Here is a 15,333-nt window from a genome sequence, read left to right as displayed (position 1 = left end):
AATGTTGTATCTTGACCAAATATTGTCCTAACAAACCATACATCAACGGGAAGGTTATTTATTCAGCTTTCAGGTGATGTATAAATCTCAATTTCAAAAAATGGACCCATGTGACCCATGTGTTTTGTGGTCCAGGGTCACAAATGATAAACAATAAAGACATGTTTAATGTTACAAAAGTTTTTATTTCAAATAAATGCTATTGTTTAACCTTTTTTATTCATAAAAAGAATTGTCATAAAAACATTAAGCAACTACTAAAATATTAAGCAGCAACAGTTTTGACCCCAAACTTTTTATCCTTTAAACATTTTTCCTAAAATTCACTCAACATTGAATTATATTATATCATAGAATTCAATTCAATCTCAATATGAACTCAAACATTTATCTTTTGTCACACAACATAGAATTCAGATGGTGGATGGATGGATGGATGGGTAGGTAGATGGGTAGATATATCATATAATTATTATGTTCTGAATAATAATGAATTTGAAGATAAATGTTTGAGTTCATATTAAAATTTCTGACTTTTACTTTTACTTGCAGCATTTAGGAAAAGAGACACATATGAGTACTGGCATAGGAGACTTTAATTTAACCGCTTTAATTTACTCTTCATTTGATTGCATTGCTGTCTAGGAGAAACAATTGAGATGCTAATGGGATCCCATTGGGGATATTTCTTTCCATTGGAAAGAATTTCTAGCCAAACTTACTGTAGAAAGTGTTGTGTGTATTTTATGCTCACACAGGCCAGTGGACCTGCACCGCAGGCAAATGGACCGAAAGTCATTCTGACAAGCCGTGACTCGCTTAAATCCTCACATCTCTGCGAGTTGTTTAAAAGTCATTATTGGTGGAGAAACGCTAGTCCAAATAGCTGGCCATTTTCTTACAGCACTGCTGACACAAGCCTTCCCCCTCATTACCTTCTGGCCTGTCAACATTTTGTCTGCCTGTCAAAAATCCCATCAGGCACTGGGCAGGCACTGGTGGACCATTAGGGCCTGATGAAACACGTGCCACTTGTTATCGTTTTAACAGACTGCTTTGCAAAGGCAGTCATTAGTGGCAGAGAGGGGAAGCTTGGGTATTTGATGGCACCGTGACACTCCTCACCATGCCTTATTGATGGCCGTTATAGGACGCAGCCTCTTTCTCTTTTGTGTTGAGATTCCCGGTGTTACTGAGGGGGAGCTAATTACATGGCTAAGAGTTTGCACAGAGCTGTCTCGCTAAAGACTTTATCGACTGTTTGCTGTCGCAGCCGTTTCAAATCAACAGCGATTGGCGCGTCGCTGACGAGAAGCTATTCCTCTGTCTCCGCCAGCTGGAGGCATCAGCCAGAGTGATGTTAACTTTAACAGTCAACGAGAGCCAAAAACTCTCGGCTGATAAGCGACCTGTTCTCTTCGAATTTTGCAAGGAAGGGTGAAAGCGTTACAGGTGCATTTCTGAATGAGATTCTCAAATGTTTAGCTCACTTACAATTAAAAACTGTCATTATTTACTAGCCCTCAGGTCATTCTTTTCACTCTGGAACACAAAATGAGAATTTCCGTAGGGTGTGCTTGTCACTCATTTCCATGCATTTACGTTGAATGGGAACTGGAGCTTTTGAGTTTCATAAAGTGACTGATAAAGTGGTCCATATGAATCCTTTGCTATAGGCCTATGTCTTCTGAAGATAGCTTTGTGGAATGATAAGACTGAAATTTTTGTTGGTTTTCACTGTAACCAGATGATTGAATCATTAAGTTGACCTCGAGAGCCAAATCAGAATGCTTCAGTGAAACTGATTCATTGATAAGATCCAACTCAAACAATGATTCATTCATGCATTGATTCAGTTGGACATTGCCACGTCTCTTGTAAACATGATTAGAGTTACAGCAGTTTTTTTTTTTTTTTCTTTCCTCTGTTCCTCACATGACTTCAGAAAACTTAATATGGAGCATTTGAAATCCTTTGAACCACTTTTATGGTGCTTTTTAAGCCCCCATAATTGCATGGAAAAGAGAAGTCTTAAAAATGTTCCCTTTTGTTCTCCAAAGAATCAATTAGAAAGTTGTTCTAACTTATTTGAAACTCATATGTTGTGGTTAAAATACTAAAAGTAACATGTTAATTTATGAAATACTTCTCAAAATCAGAATGATTCTATGATGTGTTAACTGTAGGTCATCTCTATCTCAGCTGAAACTCTAAGATTAGGTCCCTTACTTTGCTTTGGTCATCTACGGTTTACGCCTGTGACGGAACCACGCCGGGACTGGTTCTGTTCTGCTGGGTATCCAGACAGCCTGTCACTCCTAATGAGAGCCGCAATTACAGCCGTGTTAAGATCCCACTGCAATTACACCATTAAATGCCAGCAATTATCAGTTACTTAGCTTGCAGTGATTTTAGCATGAGTGCTGTGAGCCCTGCGTGAGAGTTCCATTACCAGAAGTAGGAGCATGTTTAGAATGACAGGCTTTGGCATAGATCAAGAGTCACTATTGTTTTAGACATTCACAGAGTCACTCCTTACATATTAAATGACTGTTCGTCAATAGGCTTCGGTCTGAATCGGTCCCGGAAAATTCCAAGTACTTCTGTATTAAAACGGTTTGGCTGAGGTGCCAGACGGCAGGTCGGATATGAATCACCCACCAAAAGCCCCTGCAGTTCTTTTCATTCAGTCCACAGAAAATTTCCCCATCTGAATGATTAATTATAACTCTGACTAACAGTTTTGTTGAAATTCAAAGGGATTTGAACTGTTTGCTTTGCCATAACACTGCTGTTTCTGAGAAATACCATTTTAAGGTCCCAGCGGCAGTGTTGTAACAACAATAATCTGGTTACTTTTTGCTAACTTTAAAGTTCTGAGTTGCTACTTTAAATTACTTCAAAAAGAGTTTGAACATTGAAGACACACTTAGAACTATCTGAATGTCAATACATTAGATAACAAAATTGTTCAAGAGTTTTTCTTTGAACTGTATTTACTTATTGAGCCATTTTTAAAAGTAATTTTAACGAAATGGTGATTTTATTTTTAATTTTTTTTGTCAGTCCATTAAGTAATTTTCAGGTTCAAGATTGATAGCCTCTAAGTGTCAAATGATTGTTGAACACTATTGTTTTATAACTGAAAACACATTTTTGGGAAATTTTTTGCATAAAATAATGTGGTTGTACTGCCTTTCTTCAATATTATTTTCCAATCCATTGACATTCAGGGATTTTTTAAGACTTAATAATAATATTTGGGATCACTGTATGTTGCAGGGATACACTCTTGCCAAAACCAATTTGAATTTAAATGAAAATAATAATAATAATATAAAAAAAATTGCATATTGCTACCATAACACCATATTTGGTTCAAATGTTAGTTTTATTTACAAAATATTTGTTCACTATTTTACATTCTTAGTTACTGATGCTTTCAAGTGATTTTGTGTGCAAATTTGACAAAACCTCAGCTATGCTAGCTATCTACTGTAGATCATATTATCATGGTGACAGATTCGACAGAACTGGCAACAACAATGCAGAATGCATCACAGAAATGGCATAAAAAGGGATGTACAAGATAAGCGCTGGATGTGTAATTAATTGGTCACTTTTATCGTGACTTACAGAATAATATTGCAAGCAGCGTTCCTCAGCGCTGGTCGTTCGAAGTCAATCTCATGCCAGGTAGATTGGAGGCAACAGCTGGCAGGTGGAATCCCAGGCTCACACTGGGCAGATGGCTGGCGTTGTATGATTAGGGAGGGGGAGCTGATTGTGTTTGCCTGAGATTGATCAATTCGATCCTTTGTCTCTCTGCTTAAGACAATGGAGAGACGGGTTAATAAAGCACGACGGAGTGTTGGGACGCTGAGGGAAGCGGGCAGTCCTGACTCAATCGATTGAGTAAACAAAGGATATACAGCTTAGGATGAGATGTGCTGAGAAGGAAGAACATCAGTGACATTAGCAGGTTGATACTGAGGGAGGAAGAACTTATTATCTGATTTTCAAACTCTGTTTGGTTTGTTCTTATATCCAGTTGTCTGCAGATGTATTCAGATAGCCGTGCATTTTCTCAAAGTGTGTGTCTGAAGAGATGCAGTACTGGAAAAAAGTGATGCCAAATGCATGAGAGGAATTGAAACGGATGCAGATACAAATATGATATCCTGATGAATCGCAATGATATTTTTATTTTTATTTTGGGATAGAAATACTGGATGGAAATACTAAGATGCAGATAAAAATTAAGTAACAATAATAATGTTTTATATGTTAACATTAGTTAACACAATGCCTAACAGGAACTAACAATGAACAATACTTTTACTGCATTTCTTAATCTTGGACTAATGCTCATATAAATGAATTGTGATAGAAAATAAATGAACAGGAAAGACTATATTTATAAATTAATATTATCCGAGATTATTAAATCCTGTATTAAAAAAAGTTTTAATTTGCGATTTGTTGGTGTGAAAATGTTAAATATTGTCATCATTTACTCACCTTGAATTGAATTTTTTTTTTTTTTTTTGTCCATTCAATATATTGTTTTGGACCCCATTGACTTTCATTGAAAAAAAAACAGTTGAAACTCTCTTTTGCATTCTACAGAAGATCATACAGTCATACAGGTTTGAAATGACATGAGGGTTAAAAAATGGTAACATGATGTTTTTTGGCTAACCCTTTAAGACTCATAAACAAAGACCAATATGCATGCTTGTGGGAGGGATGTGTAGTCAGTCAAGTCAGTGTAAACGCAAGACGGCTCACAGATTGTGCTCTGGCACCAGCACAAGTTTGGTGGAAAAGATGTAAAAAAGAGGAAATCAAATGAAGGAGTGAAGATGGGTGTATAAAAGACAAGACAAGAGACCTAAAGTCGCTCTCCTCTACAGAGCCCTCTCTCTGAGCGCCACAGCTCAGGACCCAGGAGATGAACAGAACAGGCTGATGGTATCAGACTCTGCTTTACAACATTACCTTCAGCTCAGATAAATGACCGGAGAGAGAGAACGAGAGACTGACAGAGAAAACACAATGATGGAAAGGAATAGAGGGGGGAAAGGGAAGAAAAATCTCATCCAGAATCTCCTCTATGCCGTCTACAGCAAAATGAGGACTATCGGGAGAGTTTGATAGGATCCAATTAAAAGCCGTCATAGATAACATGATGATGAATTGCAGCCGTGCAGCAGAGAGAAGCTTTGCTTCAGACTCAACACACCAGTTCCTCCCCAAACACTTTGAGGGAGGAAAAAAAAAAGATAGGAAGGAAGGAGGGAAAATGAGCTCAGGAGGAGAAGGGTCATCATTTTTGAGGAAGGGAGCGGGAAGCAGCTTTCGTATGTTGGGGCGAGAGGGAGAGGTGAATAGCTGGAGGAGTCTCAGTTGCTTCCCACAGCGGGGTTAAGAGTGTGTCACACGCTCCTGTGGAGCCGAGCTCCTGCTAGGAAGAAGATTCACCACGAGCTCAGAGCTGAATTCAAGAGCTACAGCACTTGACAAAATGACTCTCGTCGCAAAAAAACCGACACAGCAGTTGCACCAATAAAACAACTCTGCATAATGAGCCACAAATACATAATGACAGCTTCTTTTTTTCTTCTTCTTCAAAATTTGTCAAGTATCACTAGTACTTGGAATTAGTGATTTCAACAAACCACTAACAATAAGTATTACATTTACATACTTAACTTGTTCCACACAATCTGTGCAATTTCTTAAACATAAAAAGTATTTTGCAATCAATAAGACATTTCTCCTTATGAATAACCTTTTGGCATAAAGAGTAATATACAAAAAAATATTTTATAACTGCCTTTTAGACTTTATTGACAATTAACAATGACATGCCGTACTATAGGACCAAAATAGTTGATTGAATGTTGCATGGGTTTGTGTAAGATTTCTGTATGTATGTGTGTGTGTGTGTGTGTGCGCTCGTGTGTGTTCAAAACCCCTCCCGATGTGCTGATGTGTTATTTTTACCCAGGCGCACAGGTATGCTATCAAAATGACTAATTATATAAGACTGACCCACACAAAAGGCGGCGTTTTTTCTTCCCTCCCTCCTCACATTCCAGCAGCTGGTCTGTTTTGTTAACATCGGCACTTTCCAGCCCCACGGACCCGGAATCTCCTGCCTCACCCGCACGCATCCGTACGCTCCCTCCTTCCCTCCATCCCCCTGATCAATGGGCTTGCCAGCAGAGGACGGGCGCAGGCTGGGGAGATGCCCAGTGTGTGTCTCTATTTCTGGCCTCCATTCATTTTCCCCTGTGAGGGTAATTATGCATTTTGGGCATGCAGGTGGAGAGGGAAAGAAAGAGGACCTATACAACTCATATGTTACTCTATTCTCAGACTTTTGTACATGCACAACTGCTTACACCTTTCAGGTACTATAACTGGAGTCATACTAAGTGGAGTTCTTGTGGTCTTTTATCATGTTCAGAAGTTAGTTTAATGCTTTCTTATTCTCTTTTAAGGTCAGTGCGTAGTTCCAGTCTGTCTTCTGCAAAGTTGTTTGACTTTCACTCTTGTACGAGCAATTTTTTTATTTGAATTACTTTTTGGGGTGGGATTTTTTTTCCTCTTGCAGTTTACAAAGATGACAAGATGGCAAAATGCCTTAAAAAAAGATGCTGCTGAAATTGCATGAAAGTGATTGATAAAATGTTCTGTCATGTAAAGAACAATCAGATTTACTTGAAGCAAACTTTTATCACTTGACACTTATTGTGTTCATCCTGGTCATATATTACATCAAAATGAAAAGGAAAAATCAGCTTGAAAGCGGTTTTTCGGCTGCATATCTATGATGTGAATCTCCATTCCATCACATACTAAAAGTGCTCTATTGGATTGAGATCTGGTGACCGAGGAGGTCATTTGAGAATAGTGAACTCATTGTCATGTTCAACCCAGTTTGAGATGATTTGAGCTTTGTGATACGGTGCATTATCCTGCTGCTAGTAGCCATCAGAAGATGGGTACACTGTGGTCATAAAGCGATGGACATGGTCAGCAACAATAGTCAGGTAGGATGTGGAGTTTAAACGATGCTCAATTGGTACCCAAAGTGTGCCAAGAAAATATCCTCCACACCATTACACCACCAGCAGCCTGAACCGTTCATACAAGGCAGGATGGAGCCATGCTTTCATGTTGTTTACGTCAAATTCTGACCCTACCATCTGAATGTCGCAGCAGAAATCAAGACTTATCAGACCAGGCGACATTTTTCCAATCCTTTATTGTCCAATTTTTGGTGAGTCTTTGTGAATTGTAACCTCAGTTTCCTGTTCTTATCTGAGTGGCGCCCGGTGTGTCTTCTGCTGCTGTTGCTCTTCTGCTTCAAGGTTCGACGTGTTGTGCGTTCAGAGATGCGCTTCTGCACACCTCGGTTGTAACGAATGCTTATTTGAGTTACTGTTGCCTTTCTATCAGCTCAGGTCATTCTCCTCTGAACTCTGGCATCAACGAGACATTTTCGCCCACAGAACTGCTGCTCACTGGATATTTTCTCTTTTTTGAACCTTCTCTGTAAACCCTAGAGATGGTTGTGTGTGAAAATCCCAGTAGATCAGCAGTTTCTGAAAAACTCAGTTCAGCCTGTCCAGCACTAACAACCATGCCATGTTCAAAGTCACTTAAAATCACCTTTCTTCCCCATTCTGATGAACTTCAGCAGATCGTCTTGACTGTCACAAATATGTTTTTATAACAGTAAATCTCTTTTCATGTAACCATAATGTTAAATTGTTCCATGCTTATAAAAAATAAAATAAAATAAACACTGATACAAAATATATAGACCCACTTTATTGAAAACGTCAGAAAATTGCATCTAATCCACTTCGTCTGTGATAAACTACGCAAACACAGCAAAAGTGTCCGACTTGACGGCTCTGTTTTCAATTCCGCCCCTGATTGCAAGCAGAAAATCTCCCTGCTTGGTCTGAGCAGCGCCACATGGAGTCATATCATCAATAAGAATATAATGAATTTTTTAAATTTTTTTAAATAAAATGTCCAGGCGCATTATGGTAATGAGACTTGGGGGAGAATGTATGTAATTGTCATGAAAATGTCACTGTGCAGAATATTTATAGGTTACAGGTTTAAATTCATTCATTCTCTTTTTCTGAGGTGAAATGCGACCAGCATATTTTATTTTGAGATTTTTAGCACATTTTTTTATTCCGAAAACACATCATAACCATGGCATGGTGTGGGCGTAGTGATCACAAAGACAAGAATGTATAGAGTAAGTCACAGTCTAGGAGACATTGACATTTATCAACACCTGCCATGTCAGCTCAGCACCTGAGGGGCTTTTTTTTTTAAAGACCGCGTATGCGAGTATGTGAGGTTTGGCGCGTATGGAATAAGTTGCCGGATCATGGTTATTCTTAATTGGGTCATGTGCGTGTTTCTCCTCACCTTGTGTTGGAGGCCTCCGTCGGCCTCATGGGAACTCACACTTGCACAAGCAATTAATTACTCTCCGCCATGTCTCCATGATGACCACGGGCTGAATAATGAGCGTTATTATTCATCCAGTCTCAAGTAGACGGCGAGCTCCTCCCCGAGCTCCTCTCACGCTGCCCTCTCTCACCAAACAGAGGCCGTTGTTTTCCTCCACCTTTTCCATAAATGCTGCGTGTGACCTTTTTGTAAAGAACAATGCACCATTTAGTTGTTTCCAACCATTTTGTGGTCACCAAAAGTCTCGTGACCTCAGTCGCATGATGTTACCACAACGATTAGCATCGAATATGCCGATTGTTTGACTGAGGTGAGAGCGTAGTGTAATGTCAAAGGCATGTTAATGATGATATGAATAAATCATAGCTGTGTTTTCGGACGGCCCTCGGAGAACAGCGACGACCGTTGTAAAGACAACGTATGTGTGGGAGGACAGCTGGAGCTCTTTAAAGTTTAATGGAGCTGGGACGCTGGTGAGGAGACGTAGGCAGGAGGAGTGTGAGGGTTCACATGTCTGCTTAGGGAAGAATGTGTGTTTGTAAGCGTGGAGGTCATCTGCGGTCTGCGTGGAGGATGTGTTTGATCAAATTGGAGCTTTGAGAGAAGCTGCCAATGATTAGTTGTCAAAAGAAAGGCCTTGTGACTTGAGGGTGTTTAGCGGTTTACCCTTGACCTTGTGCCTTTCAAAGAGTCATCAACTGACTCTTTGGCTTTGTTCAGACAGGCAGCAAACATCTGATTTATTTATTTATATTTTGCCGTTTCCGACTCAATTCTGTTTAGATGTTTGTAACTAACCACGGCAATTCTTATTTTTAAAAACTGTTCACATTTATTTATATAGTTTGAAATCAGATTAAAACCAAATCGGCAAATCGGTTTACTAGTTGTTTGTAATCTGAACCAGCCACATTAAATCTGATCACATTCATATGGGATTTAAAATCTGATTAAAATATGTTTTTTAGCTATACATTTCAGTTTCAATTGCACTTCCGTTCAAAAGTTTGGGGTCAGTTTTTTTTTTTTTTTTACATAGAAATACTTTTATTTTGCAAGAATGCATTCAAATGATCAAAAGTGACAGTAAAGACATTTATATTATTACAAAAGATTTCTATTTCTACATCTTTGTTTTCTATTTCAAATAAATGCTGTTTTTTTAATACGTTCTATTCATCAAAGAATCCTTGAAAAAAAATTATCATGGTTTACACAAAAATATTAAGCAGCACAACAGTTTTCAACATTCATAATGTTTCTTGAGCAGCAAATCAGCGTATTAGAATTATTTCTGAAGGATCATGTGACACTGAAGTAATGATGCTGAAATGATGCTGAAAATTCAGCTTTGCCATCGAAGGAATAAATTACATTTTAAAATATATTAAAATAGAAAACAATTATTTTAAATTGTAATAATATTTCTGTTTTTTGTGTATTTTTGATCAAATATATGCAGTCTTGGTGAGCATAAAAGACATCTTTCCAAAAACATTTATTTAAAAAAAACACACCAACCCCAAACGTTTAAACATTAGTCTATGTTCAGATGCGACATTATTAGTCTATTAAATGGTGAATGAGTGAACATGAGTGGTTTAAGAGGCGGTGTTTGCATGAATGTGTCAATAATGCTGTAATCCCTCCGATGCTTATGTTGTCGCTCTTCGGGAGTTCATCATGGAGAGATGTCATGATGGACGTGAGCAAAGGCAATTTTCAGTTTTCCGTCCTTGCTTTCCAAAGTGACAGCTACTCAGTTATAGTAGAAGTAAGACTCTCGCTGTCGCGCTGACACTTAAATCAGTACTGCAGCAACCGATGTGGATATACCGGATATTGACTGCACTGTCAGAACAAACGGACCTGATTTCATCACTTGCAGCATGACAGACGGGTAAAGTCATAAAGATCAGATTTTTAAAAAGAAAGAAAACTGATTTATGTGCATTGTGAACAAAAACCGGTCCTGTGCTCACCGTACTTGTTGATCTTCGCTTTAACGTTTTTGTTGTGCTACATTTTATAAACATTGACAGATAATTTAAAATTCTTTTCGTCATTTTGAAAGATAACAAATACGATGTATGGTCTAGTGCATTTTCTTTCTTTGGAAACAATCACATTGCATACCATTTTGCGTGATTTTTGTAGTAATACTGAAAGTGACAATGGATAAATCACCTCAGAACTGATGTGAACAAACAAGTGTCTATGACAAAGACTGGTTCACTCACTCAGTATGTATTTTTAATCATGTTAAAATGGTGTAATCAAAGTTTACTTATGTACTTATCCATTTCGTTGTGAGTGCAGTGCGCTTGCAGAGAGACTCCGCCCACACGTTCTTCTGATTGGCTGTGGTCTTTGATTGATTCGGTCATGTCTCATAGTCGCGTCGCAACTGGATTGGACAGACAAATTGCTTGTCGCTGAAATCTAATCACATCGCTTCTGGTTTTAAGAGTGTAAAACAGCTAAAATATGTGTTATGAGCCCTATTTTTGGTTATGTGTCTATTCAGAATGACTTATGAGCAGCAACCTTTTTATTTTGGGTAGGTCTGGAAAGGGGTTAAAGGTCCAGTCCCCCCATTCTTTGCAAGGAAAAGGAGTAGATTCTAAATCATAATTCTCCTTATTTCTTTTCTTTTTGGTTAAAAACAAGGGTATTCAGGATTGAACGCCATGAGAGTGATTTTGTGTGAACAATTCCTTTAATACACTCAACGAGAGGTTGCCTCTTTGAAACCGTTTCTGCACAAAAACTGTTTTGATGTTACATAGAAACACATTTGAAATGCACTGCAAAACTGGCTTGACATGTATTTTGTATGTTCAAGTCTCAATGGTCAACTATTGTGTGTTCGTGTGTGCGTGTGTGCACACGTGTGTGTATGTTGGAGACAGTTGAAGCCAAATGAGATGTGTCAGAAAGCAAATTGGAAATGCCAATTTCACTTAAGTCCCAGCAACACGCTTCACGCCTAAACTCCGCCACTTGTTTCATGTGTAAATTAATGGCTTCCGCTCTGTAATTTAGATTTTTGGAGCGCTCCCACATGCCCTCATTCTATTCCGCCCCGTTTCCGTCTCCCCTCAGCTCATCCAGAAACGGCCAGGGTGCGCACAGACAAATCGCATTTCTCTCTGCGCGCTGGTTCTGAGTCAGTAGCTTTGCTTGAAGAGACGGTTTCTGATACTAGAAGCTCGCCTGTAAGTGTGCTGAATGTCTCCTGCTGTTTATCAGTGCTTGTAAGGAGTGTGTGTGAATGAGAGGGGCCGTAGAGAGGAGGCTGCTGTCAGGGTGGAGTGTTTTCACCTCCCCCCATATTGATCTGACAGTCTCACAATTGCGTGATGAGAATCCTGACTTGTCTCTCCTTCGCTGTCCGTCTCACTCCGTTGCTCTCTCCGTTTTATCCGTCTCACTCTCTTTCTCGCTCTCTCTCTCAAGGATACACTTTTAAATGGCAAGATTTACATGGAGCGAGATAAGCCGGCATGTTTCATTCATTCGCTGCCATTTCAGCAGGGCTGAGCTCGAGCTGTGCACCGGAACACGGTTTGCGTGCGTTTTTCTGAACGCTCTTCATCCCGGCGGCCTCCAGTTGCATGTCAGGATCAGTGCGGTAAAACACTGATGTGCTGCACAAAGGGTCGAGCTGCGTGGGTTATGGGAATCGGAAAAATGTTGCGAGCCAGATTCAAATTCTCATTTCCTGAGCTTGAATGTGTTCCGCAGTATTGAAATTTTGGCAATTTTTGCCTTTTTATTAATTGGAGAGAGGACAGGAAATTAGTTGCGAGCCAGATTCAAACTCCAATTTTCTACATGAACACCACAGCTGAATGTTGACAGCATTTTTTTTTTTTTTTTTTTGTCTGTTTGTCCTTAGTAGAGAGAAAACATGAAATTATGACTAGAAATAGGAATAATTGGTTCAGAAATAAAGGTCAGATTCAAAACTGTATTTCCTGCATATTAAGCACCATAGTGCAATGGCATTTTTTTGTTTGTTTTTGTTGTCTTTTTAGCAGATTTTATCAACACAAGAACAGGAAAAGATAGTGAGAAGTGGAGGAAATCGTAATCGAAAAATGTCGCAAGATAAATTCAAGCTCTCATTTTCTGCATAAACACTACAGTTGTCTTTTTAGTAGAGAGTGGACATGAAATTATGGCTAAAAATAAAGAGGAAAAGGTCAGGTTTAAAAACGTATTTCCCGCATAGACACTACAGCACAATGTATCTTTTTGGTAGATGGAAAGACAATAGATAGAGGAGAGGAAGTAATAGTGAGAAGTGAGGGTAATGGGATCGAGTAATGTCAAGAGCCTGATTTCCAACAGGGTTTTTTTTGTTGTTGTGTGGATCAGGGGCCGTATTCACAAAGCATTTTATCTTACCACTAGGAGTACTCCTAAATCGCACTAAAAGATTTTAGCTAGGAGTTTTCTCTTAAAAGTTATTCACAACGCCTTTCAGACCTACTCTTAGTAAAGAAAAATGAAAACTCCTAAACTAAGAGAGAGTCTTCGTTGCTATGGATGACGTCATTACTCATGCACGAGCTTGACTGAAGTGACCACCTTGATTGGCTGATGATTGTAATGCGGGAATGATTCCAAACACCTCCCCTACGATGATGAGTGACAGGTGACAGGTCTGAGAATGCGTGCGCTACACAAGTAGTGCGAAGGACGGAAGATGATGAATAACTGAATAAATAGCCTAAATGAATAAAGAGTAAGGCAAAACAAATATATAGTAGCCTAATGAAACATATGGATTGATGCAATATCTTTGCAACATTATTGAATTAATCTGTCACTATATGCCTCTGCCTACGTTTGCAAAGAGAAGAACATTTTAATTTGATTCACAATGAAACGTTACAATTAGTTTACATGCAATGAGTAGCCTAGGTTTGGTTGTTGTTGGTGGCGTTATTGCATCCAATGCAAAATTGTTCCCTCGCGATTGGAAGCTCCTGTAGCCGCCGCATACGCATTTCAAAACATCGCAACGTGAAATGCCACAAAAAGCGGTTTGTGAATAGGTCTTAGTGAGTTAGGAGTCCTCTCGACTTCTTTTAAGCTGTCCCAGGCTTAGGTGCTACTTTTAGGGCTAAAATGCTTCGTGAATTACTCTTAGTCAAAAAAATTAAGAGTCCTAAAGTTACGAGTGACACGCCCATTATTTTTAGGAGTTGCTCCTAAATTCGCCAGTTAGGAGCTACTTTTAGCCTTAAAATTCTTTGTGAATACGGCCCCAGGTCTGAAAATGTTGTTCAATGTGTCATTTAAATTTTTTTTTGTGCCTTTTTGTCTTTTTGGTGGATTAGCCACACTTTGAGACAGAAAATGATGGTGATAAGCAGTTCAAAACCCATATTTTCCACATGATGATTGTTGAACACCCATGTAGAACATAACCTTTTTGTGATGTATTGCTTTAATCGATGACAGGAATTTTAGTTGATGGAGGCTGGTATAATACAAACAGTCAGAAAACATCTGTTCCCAAGTGTGATGAATAGCATGGAGTCATATCTATCTTTCGTTTTTCTTTCTCTCTCTGCAGTACGACTATGAAGGAAATGACATCAGTGACCTGCCGGTGGACCTATCAGTTGTGTGGAATGGAGATTTCGTCATTGACAACCCCTACCATATCCAAGGTAAACCTCGCCTCGGTCTGACACATCCGTTTCTCTATAGTCACTCTTTTTGTATTATACACCCTTCTGTGAAGATGAATTAGGGCCGTTTTATGCTTGGCTGCATGTCAGGCCTCACTGCTCTCCATACAGCTTATCTGGTCCTTCCTGAGCTGTGACTGTAGCTCGCCTCCGCTAAACAATGAGAAACCGTGTGAAACCCTCATTCAGAAAGAATGAAAAGGGTGTCAGTCGAGAAAGTGTGGTTATGGGTTGACATCCCCGTCTCGATGGCTCAGCCTGACTCTTCATATACCTCAAAATGAGCGCTTTGGTCATTTTGAGTCGAGTCCAGGTCCATTTGCTGCTAATATTTCAAGTGTCAGGCTGGTAAGCAGCTATTTAGAGCGCTGAGTGAATGGTGACTCTGGAGGGCCATCCAATAGATCGCCACACCTGGGCCAAATGTAGCTCTCGGCACCTTGAGTGATGGTAACGAGTGCCGCGCTTTTCCGTTCTTCTTTTTCCCATCTCTTCGCTGTCAACAAAATCTGAAAAATGCTATTGTACACAGAGATAGGAAGGCATTAAGATGGACCCAGATCCAATGTTAGTGTAACATCCTGTCTACTAAGATGCCTTCATATGGTCAGTTTCTAAAGGTAGAATTGATGAATGCTTCACTTTGGTTGGGTGGAGCACAAGTAAATTGATTCATAAATGTCATTTCATTTTATGATTACTTGTCTATACTCTACTGTTCAATAGTTTGGGGTCAGTAAGGATGCATTAAAGTGATCAAACGTGACAGACATATATACAGTTACAAAAGATTTATATTTAAAAAAAAGAATGCTGTTCTTTTGAGCTTTGTATTATCAATACATCTGGAAAAAATATATCAGTTAAAAAAAAAATTAAGCAGCAAAACTGTTTTCAACATTAATCATAATAATATAATATTTATTTATAATTCATTAATTTGTATTTGTTTTGTTTTTTTTCAGACAAATATTTCTACATCCGTAAAACAAGATACATTTGCTTGAATAAACATTGTATAAACTATTAAAAGAAAATATATGCAAAGAAAAACATCTTGAATTTAGTTTTTAACCACACTGACATATTTTGTTTCCTTGTTTAAAGGGTTAGT

General features: G+C 38.9%; 1 protein-coding gene across 2 annotated transcripts in view; it reads left to right on the top strand.

Moving 5' to 3' along the window:
* The window catches only part of plxna1a (plexin A1a), a 209,837-nt gene that overhangs the window by 136,248 nt on the left and 58,256 nt on the right, over positions 1-15,333 (top strand). For both annotated transcript variants that reach the window (XM_082146171.1, XM_082146170.1), the window contains exon 11: positions 14,102-14,198. In XM_082146171.1, coding sequence (XP_082002297.1) covers positions 14,102-14,198 — 97 coding nt within the window. The remainder of the gene's footprint in view (positions 1-14,101; positions 14,199-15,333) is intronic.

This window comes from Leuciscus leuciscus, assembly GCF_965113295.1.
Source record: "Leuciscus leuciscus genome assembly, chromosome: 18".
Taxonomy (NCBI): domain Eukaryota; kingdom Metazoa; phylum Chordata; class Actinopteri; order Cypriniformes; family Leuciscidae; genus Leuciscus; species Leuciscus leuciscus.
This window is presented reverse-complemented; position numbering and strand designations above follow the sequence as displayed.